This window comes from Stylophora pistillata, chromosome 1, assembly GCF_964205215.1.
Source record: "Stylophora pistillata chromosome 1, jaStyPist1.2, whole genome shotgun sequence".
Lineage (NCBI taxonomy): Eukaryota > Metazoa > Cnidaria > Anthozoa > Scleractinia > Pocilloporidae > Stylophora > Stylophora pistillata.
In genome coordinates, this window is record NC_142519.1 from 44,603,572 (window position 1) to 44,620,718 (window position 17,147).

The 17,147-nt window shown below is 37.1% G+C and overlaps 3 protein-coding genes and 1 long non-coding RNA gene across 5 annotated transcripts; 1 reads left to right on the plus strand and 3 right to left on the minus strand.

Annotated features, from left to right (window-relative positions):
- Window positions 1-22: 22 nt before the first annotated feature.
- Window positions 23-1,264, plus strand: LOC148742714 (uncharacterized). The gene is made up of 2 exons (XR_016000727.1): window positions 23-159; window positions 859-1,264. It is a non-coding gene; the product is annotated as an uncharacterized LOC148742714 (long non-coding RNA).
- A 703-nt stretch (window positions 1,265-1,967) lies between these two features.
- Window positions 1,968-4,388, minus strand: LOC111325161 (stimulator of interferon genes protein 7-like). Its single transcript, XM_022928903.2, has 2 exons — window positions 3,366-4,388; window positions 1,968-3,048 (listed from the first exon to the last, which is right to left on the minus strand). The coding sequence occupies exons 1-2, from the start codon at window positions 4,299-4,301 to the stop codon at window positions 2,851-2,853; spliced, it is 1,134 nt and encodes a 377-aa protein (XP_022784638.1). The 5' UTR covers window positions 4,302-4,388; the 3' UTR covers window positions 1,968-2,850.
- Window positions 4,389-6,163: 1,775 nt separating this feature from the next.
- On the minus strand, window positions 6,164-11,125 carry LOC111325162 (stimulator of interferon genes protein 2-like). Its single transcript, XM_022928904.2, has 2 exons — window positions 9,058-11,125; window positions 6,164-8,892 (listed from the first exon to the last, which is right to left on the minus strand). The coding sequence occupies exons 1-2, from the start codon at window positions 10,000-10,002 to the stop codon at window positions 8,710-8,712; spliced, it is 1,128 nt and encodes a 375-aa protein (XP_022784639.1). The 5' UTR covers window positions 10,003-11,125; the 3' UTR covers window positions 6,164-8,709.
- A 1,199-nt stretch (window positions 11,126-12,324) lies between these two features.
- Window positions 12,325-16,875, minus strand: LOC111325163 (stimulator of interferon genes protein 5-like). 2 transcript variants are annotated; one of them, XM_022928906.2, is made up of 3 exons: window positions 16,409-16,875; window positions 15,545-15,990; window positions 12,325-14,916 (listed from the first exon to the last, which is right to left on the minus strand). In XM_022928906.2, exons 1-3 carry the CDS (start codon window positions 16,677-16,679, stop codon window positions 14,716-14,718), a joined length of 918 nt encoding a protein of 305 aa, XP_022784641.1. In that variant the 5' UTR covers window positions 16,680-16,875; the 3' UTR covers window positions 12,325-14,715. The 2 variants fall into 2 exon arrangements, with proteins under 2 accessions (XP_022784641.1, XP_022784640.1); XM_022928905.2 differs by having other exon boundaries at window positions 15,545-15,993; window positions 16,409-16,873.
- Between the last annotated feature and the right edge of the window lie 272 nt (window positions 16,876-17,147).

Sequence of the window (17,147 nt, forward strand, 5' to 3'; positions counted from 1 at the left end):
ACACATACTTCTGTTGATCTTACCTGAAGCACACGCCACCTTGCGAGGCGAATGGCATGAAATGTTACGATTGTGACTTCAATGATGATAAAGACTCAGAGTTTCGAAAAAATACCAGGGGTGGGCTGCAAGTGATACTGTGGACCAATTCAATTTGAGGTGTGTTCTAGGATAAAAGAAGTGCTATCAGTCTTATCATCTTGTCACGATTCTTGACCGATGTTATTTTTAGTAACCTTCAGATTCAGATTGTCTTTGCAATAACTTTGGATTTGGATTCTGCTTTGGGTATTAGCGTTGAAGTAAAATTGTTAATAAACCATACGTTTTAACCCGTCAACTCCCAGAGGTTATTAACATGTAACTTCTCCCTATAATATCTGTCCATTAACCAGCAAACAGGTGATGAGAATACTCAAACCTATGAGGCAGAAGTTGTTAAATCACGGGTGGTCCCTGTAATCTGATTGGCTCTAATTGGTGCGGTTTATTCAGGAATCGCACCATTTTTTGCTCTAAATCGCATCATTTTACGCTTGACTGAGTTTTTGACACATGACGTCAGTCTTTCTGTTTTGCATACAAAATAAGATGCAAAAGCGTCTCCGCTTCCTCTTTTTATTTCAAAACCGGCTCAGTACAGCATCAATAAAATATGTTAATCCACCATTAGTCCTGTATTTGGGCGATTTCAAAATGGATGTAATAAAGCGGTAATTGAACCTCGTGTTGTGCAATTTTGGTCTGAAATCATACTTGTGATTTCAAATCATGCGTATGATTTCAGCCCAAATTGCACTCCACTCAGTTCAATTACCATTATTAATCTAACACCAAATTCTTGTGATTAATTAACAGGTGTAGCAGCTAGAGGAGAGAAGTAGTAATCAGATCTTGGGAGTTGGAGATTAAAAGAAAACAGAGAGCTCATTAACACCAAGGGTATTCACTTGATAACAAGGAGGATTCAGATTTAAAATTATTTAAGGTTATCACTTTTCTCTTGGGAGGAAGGGAGCACCTTCCTAAAGAAAAAATTACACAGGGACATTAAATACATGACTGAAAGAATACTGTGAAATAAAGAAGTATTTAGTGAAATTTTTCAATATCTAGATTTTATAGGTAATAAAATTCTGTCAAGTATTTTTTGTTTTGGTTAGCTTGAATTGAGTAGGGCTTTTTCAGGTATTCAAAACAATCTGAAGATTGACCTGACCAGGCTTGTAGTTCTATGAATAAAATAAAACCAAACTTTAGTTTGGTCCAGGGATTTAATGGGGTTTTGTTTGAAGCCCTAGGGATTATTTTGAGGTCATCTCAATCACTTGAAATCTAGAATACCCCTAATTTTCTTAAATATAAATTAGGTAAATGAAAACCTATTCCAAGGAAAAATCTTTTTGGGAGAAGGGATTCCAAAACAAAACTGTCTTTGTGAGAGCAGTAAGGATTAGGATATTTCAAAATAATCCACAGCAGGCTTAAAGAATTTCTGCACCTGCAGGGTTTGAGGAGGGGGGAGTGGACTTCGCATGAATTATTTCAAAACGATCTTACAATTAAGGCTAATTGATCACTTAAAAGCTTTCCCTAAGTTTACATCTTTCTTAGTGGTTACTGTTTATTGAAAATAGAAAATTTTAACTGATAGTACAATGTAGATATCTTACACTGCATGAAAGGACTTCTGATATGAAAGAAAAAGGTGTTAAACCAATTTAAGAAGTTCCTGATTGTCAAAAAAATTCTCCCTGTCATTATACCATAGAAACGGTGGGGAATCTGCATACTTACATTAGGGTGTCAAGGGTTTATTATAAAAGAAATAATTTGGATATATCGACAAAGTTGAAATGGTAAATTGGCCACCATAATGATTACAAAAGCTGACGTTTCGAGCGTTAGCCCTTTGTCGGAGCGAATAGAGGAATTGTGGGTTGGTGGGAACATGGCAACGAGAAAAACACAAATAAATTATTTTATTATAAAGAAGCACAGAACAGCACAATTATCCATATTCAATAACTGAATGCACAAAGTTATGAAGTGCATTGTGGTGAGTTTCATTCTTAATAATATGCTCATAGAATTAGAGTGCAACAACCATCTTCATCCAATAAAAAGAGAATACTACACGGCCATGCAGAGATACAAAACTTCTCTTCAAGTGTTGAAAAATGTTTCATGAGTGAGCAAAGCGAACAGCTAAAATATCAACATGAGAAGAGAAATTTTCTATTTCTAAGCAGCCATGTAATATTCTATTTATTATATTTACACCAATGAAAAATCAAACCATTTCACTTTCACTGTCAAAGGTGCAATTTATTATGCAACCATAGTAATGGTGTTATTTTCACATGTGAAGATAATATGGTATTTTCATTTATTCAGTTCAACTAGTTTGGGCTCTCTACATGATTAAGTTACAGATCAAGTCCCTTTTGGTCATATAAAGAACAGGGATACTTGATCTCTCTCTTAAACATGCATAAAACTTTTTGGCCTCCCAGATTGTTTAGAACAACAGAAATACTATGATGTGTCAATCAAATTTATATTAGGGGTAAAATATTATCAATTTACCTTTTGGTGGTCGATTAAACCAAGAAGTTTAAGGTTTAAAGAGTACAATCAGTATTTCTACAAGTACTATTTAATGGCAAGTCATCCTTCTTTATAAACTTTAATAATAACTTAGAAAAGAAAAAAATAAATAAGTAAGGGTCTTGTAATTCTGCCCAATTCCTAGATGAATGTAACATTTACCTATGATACATCAGCAATTTTATGTAACATGTTACAGAGTTCTCAACAATGAATTAACATTGCTTTATAAAACTGTCACTACTCTGGTCTGATTACTCCATTGGCTTGATCATGATTGCCGGCCAGCACCTCTATGTTGGCGGCATTATGCATTCCAACCAGGACATTTGCAATCTCATTTGGATCATTTCCTGAAATTGGCACCAACTCGTAACTACCTCTACATTCTTCAGACTTATCCAGAATTTCCCTCAATTTTCGGATGAACAACACCACCTGTAAGTTACATGGAAGAAAGGTTTCAGTTAGACTGCATTGTTTTGTGTTGCTCTGTGTTGTATTAAAACACTCGACAAGCCATGTTGGAGGCAAATCTGAGAGGCAGTAAAATCACTTCATATTTGATTAAGCAGATAACCAAATAAGGCATACTGTAAACAAACCACATATCTTAACATGCATCTGTCCACAAAAAATCATATCCAAGATGGCCAGTCACAACATTCTTTATAAATCTTTAGAGAAATCAGATCATAGTCCTCTATCATCTTAAAAAAAAAAAATCAAAGGGAACATACCACACATTATCCTACCTGATGATCCCGCTCCTTGCGACTTAAGGGGGCGTCTGCATGCTGAGACATATCATAAAGGGTCATCAGAGATGTGGCATACTCCAGAATAAAGTGGTACTCATCCATCGTTCCATCTGGGCGGGGCATCTCTATCTTATGAACCGCATGCTTATAAATTCTGTCCTTAATTCCACCCCTACTTATCTTAAGCTCTGGCAGATTGCCCGCCCATTTTACTCTGGGATCTGCGTCAACGATGTCAGCATGGGTGAAGCACGTTTTGGGCAATAAAATAAAAAGCTTTTTCTTTTTTATCTTGTATCGAAATTGCTCTGATTTGGCAATCTGATCTTTCAGATGCGGCAGCACCAGCTTCAGATAACCAAAGTAGTAGCTCCAAGCCAGTCCATCGGCCACGTTCTTATTTTCTTTTTCGTTCAAATCCGAAGTTTCCACAGGAGAGAGCTGTCGAAGACCCACAAGGAACAACAATTGCGGAACCACGAGACAGTTCACTGAAAACAAGATGGCGAAATCTGAACGCGAGAAAACCTCGTATTGTTCATACAGCTGATAACACAAGATTAAAGCAGAAAACATAGCGGTGAGTGAAATACACCCGCCATGGTCGAAAGTGAAAGTTGTCTTAAAAACACTCTTCCACTTTCCTTGGTGTCGCGTGTGTTTGTGTTGAATCTCTTCCGACACCAGGGACAATCTTCGTAATAGCTCCCCGAAAGCGAAACTGAGGGTAAGCAGGGCTGCTGTAAATACCAGGAAGTGAGTCTTCTTCTCTTCCTCTTTCACCGCTAAGAATAGCATCGCGCCACTACTCACACCTATGATAGCTGAAGTGATTGCGGCAGTTCTTCCACGACGCTTGAAAAGTGGTCCAAAGCCATTATTCTCTTGCTGAGCTAAGTCATCTCCTCGGGGTAGAAGATTCTCAGCCATGGCGGAAAATAATATATTCCTATCTATCGCAATACTTATGATACTCTTGTAGATGTTCAAGCCGAAATGCGCAAATTGGGTAAAGCAGATTGATTTAATTCGCGACACAATTTACTTGGGGAATCCCCTAGATAAAAGACTCCGGCTTGATTGGCCAGGAGCCGAGTGTCCTTGGCCGGGAAAAGTCCCCAGTTAAAAGTATTTGTTCGGAATTTGAAAGTGCACTCTCAGCAATTTTTAGTTTCGAAAGAAGTTTTCCATAGGATTGAGAAACCGAAAGGAAAACGCTTTCCTTTCCTACCCTACCCTGTGTAAAGCCCCCACAGGTTCAAAGTCCGTCGAGCCTGACGTGGTTCACGTGATGTGCTCACGTGATGTGCTAGCTATCAAGATTCTTGACTGATACTATTAGTAGTAACATTAAGATACAGATTGTTTTTCCAATAGCTACCGATTTGAATTCTGAAGGAGTACCGGCGTAGTAGTAAAAGTGTGTACACGATGGATTACTGCTCTCTCGGCAACTTTCAGTTTCGAGATGTCTTTCCCAGCAGAAAAGTAGTGGATAAAAGAAGAGCTATCACGATTCTTAACACATAGTATTAGTAGTAACGTTAAGATTCAGATTGTTTTTTCAATAACTAGAGATTTGAATTCTGAATCGGAGTACTGGCGTTGTAGTAAAATTATTAATAAATAAACCTATCAAGTGGAAAACATTTGGCTTATCAAAACCAGGGCATTCACTTAATCACAAAGAAGGAGCAGATTTCATAATGCTTGCCAAGAAGGGAATTAGTTTGTTTACCTGATCAATCTTCTCTTTGGGGGGAAGGAAGCACCTTCATGGAGAGACAATATATCATACAGGGGTATTACAAAGACTGAAAACGTATTGCAAAATTTATTACTCTTGGTGGGCAGGGATCTTGACATTCCTTGTGTACAGCTTATTTCTGAAATTAGCTGAATTATTAATTCCTTCCCTGTTGAGCTTATGCAGTGGAACATCACTGACCCAAGGTAACCTTGAGATCTTCATCAGGGGACTTGCACTGCCACAGAGTAAAGTTGAACTTAAAACCTGTCCACTGTTTGTGACTCCTGGAAATTTCCCTACTCATCCCTTGAGGGTCACTTGGAATGAAATCTCTTTCCAAGGATGGGGGAAGGGGGAAGGGGGAAGGAGATTTCAAACAAAATTTCCTCTGTGTTAGGAGTGGGAATAAAGATAATTCAACATATTCTACAAAGAAAAAAAATTACTTTCTGCTCTTTCTGGATTTAGAGTGGATCTCCCTATGCCTTCTCTCAAACCAATTTTACAATTATAAAAGCCACTTGACCAGTAAGCCCTACTCTGAGTTTTCTTCTTTCTTTGCTGTTACTTATTTGTAACTTTGACTTAAATCCATTATACAATCTGGGTTAGCTTAACTTTACAATTGAAAAAACTTCTGGCTTGAAACAAAGAAAAATATTAAACCTGCAGCAAAGTTTGAATATTCATTGGTGAGACTCTCCTTTAAAGAAACACCAAAGTTGCTGATTAACTTTTTTCAAACTTAATGTACTGGTATGGTTCAATTAGCAGGGTCAAGTTAACCCAGGGTTAGTGTGGAAACTGATTTAAGATCTGAAAACTTTAAAAGAAACTTCAGTAGAATTCTTTTTGTCTACAAGTTGATAATTGGATGCTGCAAAAGAATAGGGAAAAATAATCCCAAATAGGCTTTTGAACATAAAATAAAGAAACCCACATTAAAATTCATCCTTGGTTTAGCACTAATTGGCCTTCAAACAACTGGGCTCTGGTATACTAATATGATTATCTGACCACACAGTCAAAGTGGACACCAAGGTGCTTTGTGGCAAGTTTTATTTTTACTTCTTTAAATCCCAAGAGTTATCAGTATCTAATTTTTCCTTATAGTACTACGGTTGAATCATTCTGATTCATTATAAAGACCACGAGAATAAAGGAAATGATGGCCAAACTAAGAAATTTGAATGTGTATTCTCCTTCTCAGTACCAAAGAAAATATTTAATACAAGAATATGCCTACAGATATGACGGATACAGATATATACTTAAACAGAATAAGAGTATGTTCCAAGTTCCAAGTTTTTATTTCCAAGTAAATATCAGGTGGTTATTACTATGCTGGCTTGCAAATAGCGAAGAGCTAGTTGCAGCAAGCCAGACAATTGAAAAGTAATTTTACTCAATTTTACATAATAATATTCACATACAATTACAACATGAGAGCAGAAAAAGGAAAACTACAGACTTAGAAAGAGACTAGCGACTAAACAAATTACAGTTAGAAATTAACCTTTCATCAAGTATTAATTTAAGTATCTATTTGACCTTTCTAGGAGTCGACTACAGACTAAACATAATTACAGTTAGAAGTTAACTTTCATCTTATTAATTAGAGTATCTATTTCAACATAGGAGTTTTCAGTTTCTAGAACTTCAATTTTGTTCTAATGGATTTTTTAAAAGAGTTCTTGGATAAGTTTTTAAGACTAGTTGATATCCCATTCCAGATTTTAATGCCAATACGTGAAAAAGCCTTACTTTGAACATTAAGCGCAGATTTTTTAGTATAAAAATGCTCAAAAGTTGATGAATGTGTGCCGTAAGAGTGAACGCTGGAAATTTTAGAAACAAATTCGAAATATTACTTGGTGCAGAAGTAGTATTAATGTCATTCATTAGATTAGCAATTTTTTCATAATATCGGAATTCTAGTGGAAGAAGTTTTGCTTTTAAAAAAAAGGGTATTGCATGCTCCCTTACTGGGGCAAAGTGGATAAGACGGAGTACGCGTTTTTGTGAGACAAGAATACTATTTAACAAGGTCTTAGATGCAGTTCTCCAAGAAGTTAATGCATATATGTTATAAAAGGTGCCATGAGGGATTTATAAATATCAAGAAGAGTTCAATTATGTAACCACCATCAATGAAAGTATTTCACAAAGTTTAAGTAATCAAATAATTCAAGCCTCTCTCAAAGTTCACACAATAACAAAAAGTGACATTTTCAGCTGCTGCCTATTGGGATAATGCACATAACAAAATGTTTCAATTAAATTCAACTTTCTAAAGAAGATGCCAAAAAGTTTAAAACTTGATTCATGTGACATGTGAATTTTGAAGAAAGGAATGGTAAATCTAGATTTATAGTTTTCCCCTTCTAAATTTGTGATTTGTGAAATGAAATTTTTTTTTCTAATTCCTGCATGAAACCTGATCACGACCATTCCTTAATAGTGCCTCGAAAAAACATTATTTTTACATCCTCACAACCATTATTTTACATCAAGTGCAATCTTTTATGCTTGAAATAAAGTTTGGGATATTTCTGTCAACATATTCTGCAAAGAAAAAAAATTACTTTCTGCTCTTGCGGGATTTAGAGGGCATTCCCCTATGCCTTCTCTCAAACCAATTTTACAATTATAAAAGCCACTTGACCAGTAAGCCCTACTCTGAGTTTTCTTCTTTCTTTGCTGTTACTTATTTGTAACTTTGACTTAAATCCATTGTACAATCTGGGTGAGCTTAACTTTCACAAATGAAAAAACTTCTGGCTGGAAACAAAGAAAAATATTAAAGCTGCAGCAAAGTTTGAATATTCAATGGTGAGACTCTCCTTTAAAGAAACACCAAAGTTGCTGATTAACTTTTTTCAAACTTAATGTACTGGTATGGTTGTTCAATTAGCAGGGTCAAGTTAACCCAGGGTTAGTGTGGAAACTGATTTAAGATCTGAAAGCTTTAAAAGAAACTTCAGTAGTATTCTTTTTGTCTACAAGTTGATAATTGGATGCTCCAAAAAGAATAGGGTAAAATTATCCCAAATAGGCTTTTGAACATGAAATAAAGAAACCCACATTAAAATTCATCCTTGGGTTAGCACTAATTGGCCTTCAAACAACTGGGCCCTGGTATACTAATATGATTATCTGACCACACAGTCAAAGTGGACACACAGGTGCTTTGTGGCAAGTTTTATTTTTACTTTCTTTAAATCCCACGAGTGATCAGTATCTAATTTTTTCTTTATAGTAATACTGTTGAATCATTCTGATTCATTATAAAGACCACGAGAATAAAGGAAATGATGGCCAAACTAAGAAATTTGAATGTGTATTCTCCTTCTCAGTACCAAAGAAAATATTTAATAGAGAAATATGCATACAGATATGATGGTGTAAATTTAGGGTTAATTAATACTTAAACAGAAGAAGAGTATGTCACTGCTCTCAATGAAAGTATTTCACAAAGTTTACATAATCAAATAATTTAAGGCTCTCTCAAAGTTCACACAAGATCTTTATCTCAAGATCAAGATCCTTGGTTCAAGATCTGGATCTGCCGCTGGTTACATTTCTACTCTATTGCTTAGTTTGCTCATCAGTCTCGTCTTCTAAATCTATGCTGGCTGCACCATGCATTCCCACGAGCACATCTGCAATCTTGTTTGTGTCATTTCCTGAAATTGGTACCAATTCATACTTTCCTCTGCATTCCTCTGAGTCATCCAGAATTTCCTTCAGCTTTCGGATGAATAACACCACCTAGGTTACAAGGAAGAATAAATTCAGTGGGTGCATGCAAGCATCAGCTCAAGAAAAAATGAATTAAAAATCACATGAAAAATTAACCTCGAAAAGAAATGAAAGAAAAGATATCTGACGTGTTATCATGAATCTAAAATCACACAACGGATAAGGCTAGTTCACCTGATGATCACGCTCTGGACCAGTCAAAGGGGCCTTAGCATGATCTGACATTTCATACAGGGACATGAGAGGCGTAGCATACTCCAAGACGAAGTGGTACTCTTCCACTGTTCCATCTGGGAGGGGCATCTCTATGCGGTGTACCGCATGCTGGTAACTTCTCTCCAAAATTCCAGCCCTGTTAATTTTACTCGCGGGGAGTTTACCTGCCCATTTTACCCTGGGATCTGCTTTAGTTATTGCATCAAATGTATAGCACGTTTTTGGAAGTAAGATGAAAAGTTTTTCGTCTGTTATCTTATGACGATATGTATCTGATTCGGCGATACGATCTCCAAGCTTTGGCAGCACCAGCTTCAAATAACCAAAGTAATAGCTCCAAGCCAGCCCATCGGCCACATTCTTGTTTTCTTTTTCGTTCAAATCCGACGTCTCTACAGGAGACAGCTGACGCAGGCCCACAAGGAACGACAACTGCGGAACCACGAGACAGTTCAGGAAAAACAAGATGAGGTAACCTGGACCAGAGAAAGCTTCGTATTGTTCATACAACACAAAACACAATGTCAGAGCGGAAGAGATAGCAACGACTAAAATACTTCCGGCATTATCGAAGGTGAAAGTTGTCTTAAGAACCCCCTTCCAGTTTCCTTGATATCTAGCGTGCCTGTGTTTTAACTCTTCAGAAACCAGGCAGAATCTTCGCACAAGCTCTCCAAGAACGAAACTTAACGTAAGCAGGGCTGCTGTAAACACAAGGAGGTGAATCCCTTCGCTCGTTGCTTTTTCCTTTCGAACTGCCAACAAGAGTAACGCGCCGCTAATCACAAACACGATAGCTGAAGTTACCGTAGCAGTATTCCCGCGACGCTTGGAAAGTGGTCCAAAGCCATTATTTTCTTGCTGAACTACGTCAGTTCTTCGAAGATGAGCGTTATCAGCCATTAAGGATAAAAGTTCTTTCTTTCGCAGTATTTCTTTTACTCGTGAAGATGATCACAATGACATGCGCCAATCTGGAGAGAGCAGACCCATTCGATTCGCAAAGGCATTTAGTGGGGGAATCCCCCAGATGAACACTTTGGCCCTGATTGGCCAGAATATCGTCAGAATGTCGTCAGGGTGTGCCCCAAGGGGAGAGGTAAAAAAGCTTTTGCAGCAACTTTCAGTTTCGAAAGATTTTTCCCATGTAAATAAAAAACGAAAGGGAAAACGTTTTCCATAAATACACCTTTTGGAGTCCTCACTCCTTGTAAGTCCATCGAGTAGAAAAATTGCGCTTTTAACAGGAAGGCCGCATGTCCGTGGAGAAAATTCAAACAAATAAACTTTATACTTCACACAGCTATTCTTGCGTAAACTTACCCTTAAAAATGGGAAGGCCAGTAAAAGATCGCTTCACCTTCGTTCAGGCCTGGCTCAAAGAGGAGCATCAAGGAGCATCAAGGGGCTTTAAGTGCTGGTACCAATTCCACATAAACCAATATCACCCATTTGCGGTGAAATTCCACAACCTTTCAGCTTTCTTCTAGGTCATGTGTCAAGTTGCTGTACAAAGAACGCATAAGTACCTTTTGTTTTCTTAAAATGTAGCCTTGTTTCGTTTTGATTGCGTGGTTATGAAATATCCTTTTTAGGCTAGCCGCACATGTTTCAGTTTAGTTTCTTTTACGTCATAGAAGTATATAGGCCTTTTCTCACGCGAACATTTTAGTTCTAAGGAGTTGTCCCTGGAGCAAATAGGAGTTTTTTAGGAGTCTTTCGGAGTTTTTTTTACAACTTGGAGTTTTCTCATCCCCGGAGCCAAGATCAGACGTAATTCGCGATCATTAGTTGTGTTTTCTGTCGTCAGATTTGTAGTTTAGCTCGTTTCCTTAGCTTGGAGAGATCGTGCATTCCTTTTTAGTTTTCACTGCAAGTGTTGTAACAAGTCGGCTAGCCTGATTCCATGATTTAGTCCAATAAACTTGTGTAAGAGTCTGCTGTCCGTCCAGTACTTCACTGTGGTTGACCTGGCGAACCCAATTACGCTGCACCCCGTGTCTGCCGTGCTGGGAACGCGACATCATGCAACAAGAAATTTAACCAAAGCCATGGTGCCCAGTGACTATATGGGAAAAATCATTAGCTGACGAGGGACTTCGAGTTGAATTACACGCGGAAAACGATATCTCTCAAGAAATAATAGGGGTTTTATCAACTGAGTTAATGATAAAAACTAGCCACCGTAAAGAGTTGTAAAAGCTGACTTTTCGGGTGTTAGCCCTTTGTCCATTCGCTCTAATGGCCAACCGGCTCGAAACATCAGCTTTTAAAAATCTTTACGGTGGCCAATTTTCATCATCAACTCAGTTGATAAACCCCAGTTGCCTTGTTACTCCCACCGACGCTGCACCACAGTTTCTTTAGAAGCTTGACCTTTTCTTCGTTTCTCTTAAAAAATTCTTCGATAACCAGTTAGAATACGATTGTATCAGAAACTTCTAAGATCTGGATGAAGACTGAGCCAGGTAATGTTTTGCTTAAAGAAAAAAGACTGGAAATTTTTTAAAGATAATCTGGATAAAGGATTTAAAACGAAAATACTGTATTCCAAGAATTTACAAATGACTTAGAAAACATATGATAGGAAAAATATATGTGCTTGAAGATTTAATACTTTGTTACGTTATCAACATCCCGTTAAAAAATTCCAATCATTTCATTTTGTTGGGGGGATCGAGGAGAGTTAAAACTCCACTGAAATTATCTCGAAAATATTTGAAAATTACTGCTGTTTGATGACTGGGGTGTGAGATTTCCTCTCTCAATTCATGGCAGTTGCCAATCTGCAACCAGTCAACTAATATTTGGTATTCAGAATAGACGAACACTAATAAGAACTAATCTTCTTTATTCTCGTAACCACAGAACACCCTAAACAACAACAGCTTGCTTCAAAGACCACATGTTTAACCTTGGGGAATTGCTTAATCCCCCTCTAAGACCAAAATGTCATATGATCCTGCAATAATGCTCTAGAACTGTCACGCAAGGAATGCTGGGGTAACCCACCACAAATGCATGGTCTAATCTGAGTGCTAATTTGAGTGGTCCATACGGCAGTGAAGGACTTCAGACAATTAATGAAAAAATTAAAACCTCAGCAAGTTTTAGAACTTTAAGGGAAGGTACTTTTAAAACTTGTTTACCAGTAATAAATACCATTGCACACATCATAGTTTTTCATCTTAACAGCTGATGAGACAGAAGGGGGACAAGAGGTGATAAACCTGTAACTTCTCCCTTTAATAATCAAACATTATCCAGCAAACGGGTAATGAGAATACTCAAAGTTATCATGTAGAGGTTATCTTGATCTGAAACCAAATTCTCCCAACTAATTTAGTGAATGTAATAATGATTTGCATGAAATAACAGCTAAAACAAATGATCTACTTAAATCAATTGCTAATAAACACGCACCAATGAGACAAATGACCCAAAAGAAGCAAAAATTATTCAACAAGCTCGGGATAACTAATGCTATATTTAAATCAATCAAAACTAAGCACAATAAGCGACTCAAGAAGCTAGAGTCGCTCTTGGCTATTGCCTCGAGCGACTCTTACGCTTCTTTCGTGCTTAGCAACCTCCCGCGTGCATCCATAACTCAATAGTGTACGCTGTGGTGTTTACCATTTGTTAAGTATAATAGTATGGGGTTGTGCTTATAAAACTAAATTGAATTACCTCCAAGTTAATCAGAACAAATGCCTCCAAAGAATCTTCTTTGCACATACTAGGGAGTGTCCTGATCCATACTATAAACTCTTAGAAATTCTTAAACTAGAAAATATATATAAACTCAAAATGTGTTGCCTTATACATAAAATTGTGAATAAAGCTGATAGCATTCCAGATATCATCTCTGATGTCCTAACCCCAGCATCTAGCATACATAGATATAATACAAGATTCACAAATAAATTCAATTTTTTTAGAATGCAAATATCAACTAATTCTGGCAAAATGTCTTTCAAGTATGCTGGACCCAAGATATGGGAATCTGTGCTGCTTGAAATTAAGCGTCTCTCTTTTACTTCCTTTAAAAAAGGATGGAAGCGTCATCTCTTGGTTGGTCAAAGTTGAATTCACTAATGGTTTGATGCTAGATAAAATAACTCAGTTCTCTTGCTCCTAAACTGTAGTAATTAAACAACAAATCTTACTTCACTTTCTTTACCCTACATAATTAGCATTAATCGCCTCATTCTTTTTATTTCTCATTTTTTTTTCCTTTTCCTTCTTTTAACTTAATTTTTATTTATTTATTTACTTATTTCTCTTTTCTCTTTGTTTACAATATTAATAGTGTATAAATACCTTGGTTAGTGTAAATGTAGAATTAAAGTAAAGTAAGTCTTGTGTAAATGTTCAGATACACCAGTTAATTACACGTGACAGTGGCCAACTCGAAAGCTTATGCTCCTTTGGTCACTGTGCACATTTTACTTTAGATTATTCATACAATTTACTGTTCTTATATATTCTGACTTTTGTAATATATAGCAATCTCTACTGTAACCTCTCAAAATAGTGCAATTAAAAATGAATGAATGAATGGAAATGTGTAACAGGCACAAGGGAGAATAAACAATCAGATCTTGTGAGTTAAAGGGTTGACCTCTATCATGAGTGACCAAGGCAGAATTTCTCCTTACAATATCAGTGCAATATCAAGCAGACAAGTACTGAGAATAAAAGAAACAGATCAATCAAGGAATAATTAAATGATCCAATACCAAATTCTCTGAATTGACTTCAGGGGGGGTAAAAGGACGAAGGGTTCTGCACACATTTCATGCACATCAAAAAAATTAAAAATAGTGCATCAAAAAAATCAGACAAGCAACTTGAAGGTTCACATATTAAGGAGGGCAAAAATTCACAGTCTACAGGGTTTTAATTTTGTATCATTTTCACTGGCCATAACACTTAAAAACACTTACTTCTGTATTATGTAATGACCCCTACACCCCTTACCTAAGTTACAATAAAACAACTTGGAATTATGTTTAGTAGTACATCACAGAAAAAGATTAAAAGCAAAAGCAACAAACAAAGCAAATATATGAAAGCGAGTAGTTCATTGTGATTTATTTAAGTCACATTAAGATATATGTCTACTTAGTTGTCATGCAAATAGTCCACTTTGTTAGGCTGGTCTGTTTTTGAACAAGCCATTTATCAGTCACAATTTATAAGATGCAGGCTTTAAAACTAATTTTCTCAAAAGAAATGAATATTGTGCTCAACTATAAGTAAAATGCATTAATTAAGAAAAAAGAGAGAAATGTTTTACTTAAAGGTAAATAAACCCTTCCACTCTAAACACAAATATATCAATTCTCCACTCTGTCTGCAATACATTTTGTAAGATTTTAGTTTGAGAATTTGGTTTTAGATCAAACTAATAATAAGTTGATATTTTTCTTCTGCCTCATGACCTAAAATACATAAAATTAAAACAAGAAATTCCTTCCTGTTTTTTGTGAGCTATTTGATTGAAAAGAGTATTCACTGCTCTTATCTTCACATTGCAACAATTTAAATTTTTGATTGTGTTATTTTACAGAGTCCCTCCACATTTAATTAGCATAGTGTTGTTCAAATCAGTCACTGCACTGGTATGCTCAATTCTTCAGATTCTTCACCCACCTTGTTGGCATTATTATGCCGAGCAATCAGGATGTCTGCAATCTTATCTTCCTCTTCATCAAATGAAACTAATTCATACTTCCCTCTGCAGTCATACTGTCCTTTGCAGTCTTTACTCTTCTCCAGAAGCTCGGTCAGTTTTTGCATGAACAACAACACCTAAGTGACAAGTAACAAGAGACAAAGAACCAGATTAAGCCAAATTCAATAACATGATTGTATGACTGTGCAGCTAATATTTGGATGGAATTAAATGTAGTAGGAGAAAATGGCACATCACCAAATGAAGGTGTATATCATGATTTTGTCTCAGGATTTGATGTGTTCTGTGATTTATAACACGGATTCTATTTGCTCTGTGATTGCAGGCCCTTTATCCTATTGGCATTCAGGCTCTGCATGATGCACAGGTGTACTGGTAATGCAAGTTTTCCACATGAAGGCTTCAGGAACAAACTACTTGAAAAACACAAAACATTTGTGCGAAAGAGATCACATTTTTCACGTGTTTTACTCAAGCCTTTCCCCCTCACTGAAAAATCCCAGTTGGCGAAATTTACATGAGAAACAAGTGGGAAAATTTATAAAGACTTTGTAATATGAGTGCCTCAGTGTATGCAAGGATTATTCTAGACATGAAGAGACAAAAATGATCTTGGCAAACTGTCTTCAGATAAATGATAAGTTGAAGAAACAATCAAAATGTTTGTGGGGTTGAGCTCTTTCGCTGTAAAAATGAAATTACGAAGCATATTACAGTGGTCAGATACTGGACACTGCTATCTACCTGGTGATCCCGCTCTGGATCGGTTAATTGAGCGTCTGCAAACTTAGACATATCATACAAGGTCATCAGAGGCGTGGCATACTCCACGATAAAGTGGTACTTTTCCCCTGTCCCATCTGGGAAGGGCGGCATCACTATTTCGTGTACCGCATGTTTGTAACTTCTTTCCTTAATTCCTCCCCTGTTGATTTTACTCTCTGGGAGATTACCGGCCCATTTCACTCTGGAATCCGCATGTTCAATGTCATCACAAGTGAAACACGATTTTGGCAGTAGAATGTAAAGCTTCTTGTCCGTTATTTTATGACGAAACTTCTCCGATTCTGATATCCTTTGTTCCAGTCTTGGCAGCACAAGCTTCAGATAACCAGAGTAGTAGCTCCAAGCCAGCCCATCAGCCACATTGACCACATTCTTGTTTTCTTTTTCGTTCAAATCCGATATTTCTACTGGAGAGAGGATTAATACTTTGAAGTAAATTTTACGTGGCCGATTAAGTGTGCTGGTGCGGTGAACATTGCGCAAGATGACTGAAACCTACGCGGGAAAATGCATAGATGCATACCTGCCCTACTTTGAACTGTTAATTAAAGTTGCGGCAAATAGTACGCCCGTCACTAGTGGGGTACGAATAGGGCACCAGGGCTGTGTACAGTTAGGAGACCTGACAGTAGGGGAGGGTTTGGTAAACATACGGTTCTAAAATAATGAAGAGGAAGTGTTTTGAGTCAAAACTCCAAGGATAATAATACGTCACCTGTAAGAGGTGAAACTTGCCGTCGTACTTAAGCACTGGAAACGGTTTGAAAGTTTCATTACTCAGATAGGACGGACTACTGTAGCTAGCTTACTCTGGTATCTCACCCGTAGCCAACTTGTTCCGTTTCTCTTCTATCTGTCGCTGGAGAGAGGCTATACGTTTTTTCTTTGCTTTCCGCTGTTCCTCCAAGTCTAACTCGGCCAATTCCTGCTCAAGGTCTGTAATTTGTTGGTCGTCATCATCGTCGGCAGCCGTGGCTTTTTGCCTAGTCTGGTGGGCACTTGGGGAACTGCTTTCCTCTCCTTCAGCAATTGGGGTTCCACTGCCTGTCCATTTAGCCGTCCTCTTCTCCGATTGTGAATCGTTTGACATCATAAAAAGATGAAACTAAAACTAGATCTTTCTAAAAAGCTAGAACTAGGCTAGTTAAATGTTAATCGCGTAGTTGGTAACAAGAAATACGCAAAATTTACTTGGGGAACTCCCTAGATGAATACTCTAAACCCGATTGGTTAAGAGCCACATCGTGATGTCGTCAGTGTGTGCACAGCGGGTTACTGCTCTCTCAGCAACTTTCAGTTTGGAGTTGTCTTTCCCATTAGAAAAGTAGTGGATAAAAGAAGTGCTATCACGATTATTGACAGATAGCGTTTAGTAGTAACATTGAGGTTGAGATTGTTTTTTCAATAACTACCGATTTGAATTCTGAATCAATAAACCTCGTCAAGTGGAAAACGTTTGGCTCATCAAAACTAAGCATTCACTTAATCACAAGGAAGAAGCAGATTTCATAATGCTTGCCAAGAAGGGAATTAGTTTGTTTATCTGATCAATTTTCTCTTT

Excerpts from the sequence above, each read along its gene's own strand:
- LOC111325161 (XM_022928903.2), bottom strand. The coding sequence starts at position 4,301 with ATGGCTGAGAATCTTCTACCCCGAGGAGATGACTTAGCTCAGCAAGAG. Across the intron at positions 3,049-3,365 it reads GCAAGGAGCGGGATCATCAG|GTGGTGTTGTTCATCCGAAA; the intron begins GTAGGATAATGT and ends TGTAACTTACAG.
- LOC111325162 (XM_022928904.2), bottom strand. The coding sequence starts at position 10,002 with ATGGCTGATAACGCTCATCTTCGAAGAACTGACGTAGTTCAGCAAGAA. Across the intron at positions 8,893-9,057 it reads GTCCAGAGCGTGATCATCAG|GTGGTGTTATTCATCCGAAA; the intron begins GTGAACTAGCCT and ends CTTGTAACCTAG.
- LOC111325163 (XM_022928905.2), bottom strand. The coding sequence starts at position 16,679 with ATGATGTCAAACGATTCACAATCGGAGAAGAGGACGGCTAAATGGACA. Across the intron at positions 15,994-16,408 it reads ACGGAACAAGTTGGCTACGG|TAGAAATATCGGATTTGAAC; the intron begins GTGAGATACCAG and ends TCCTCTCTCCAG. Across the intron at positions 14,917-15,544 it reads ATCCAGAGCGGGATCACCAG|GTGTTGTTGTTCATGCAAAA; the intron begins GTAGATAGCAGT and ends CTTGTCACTTAG.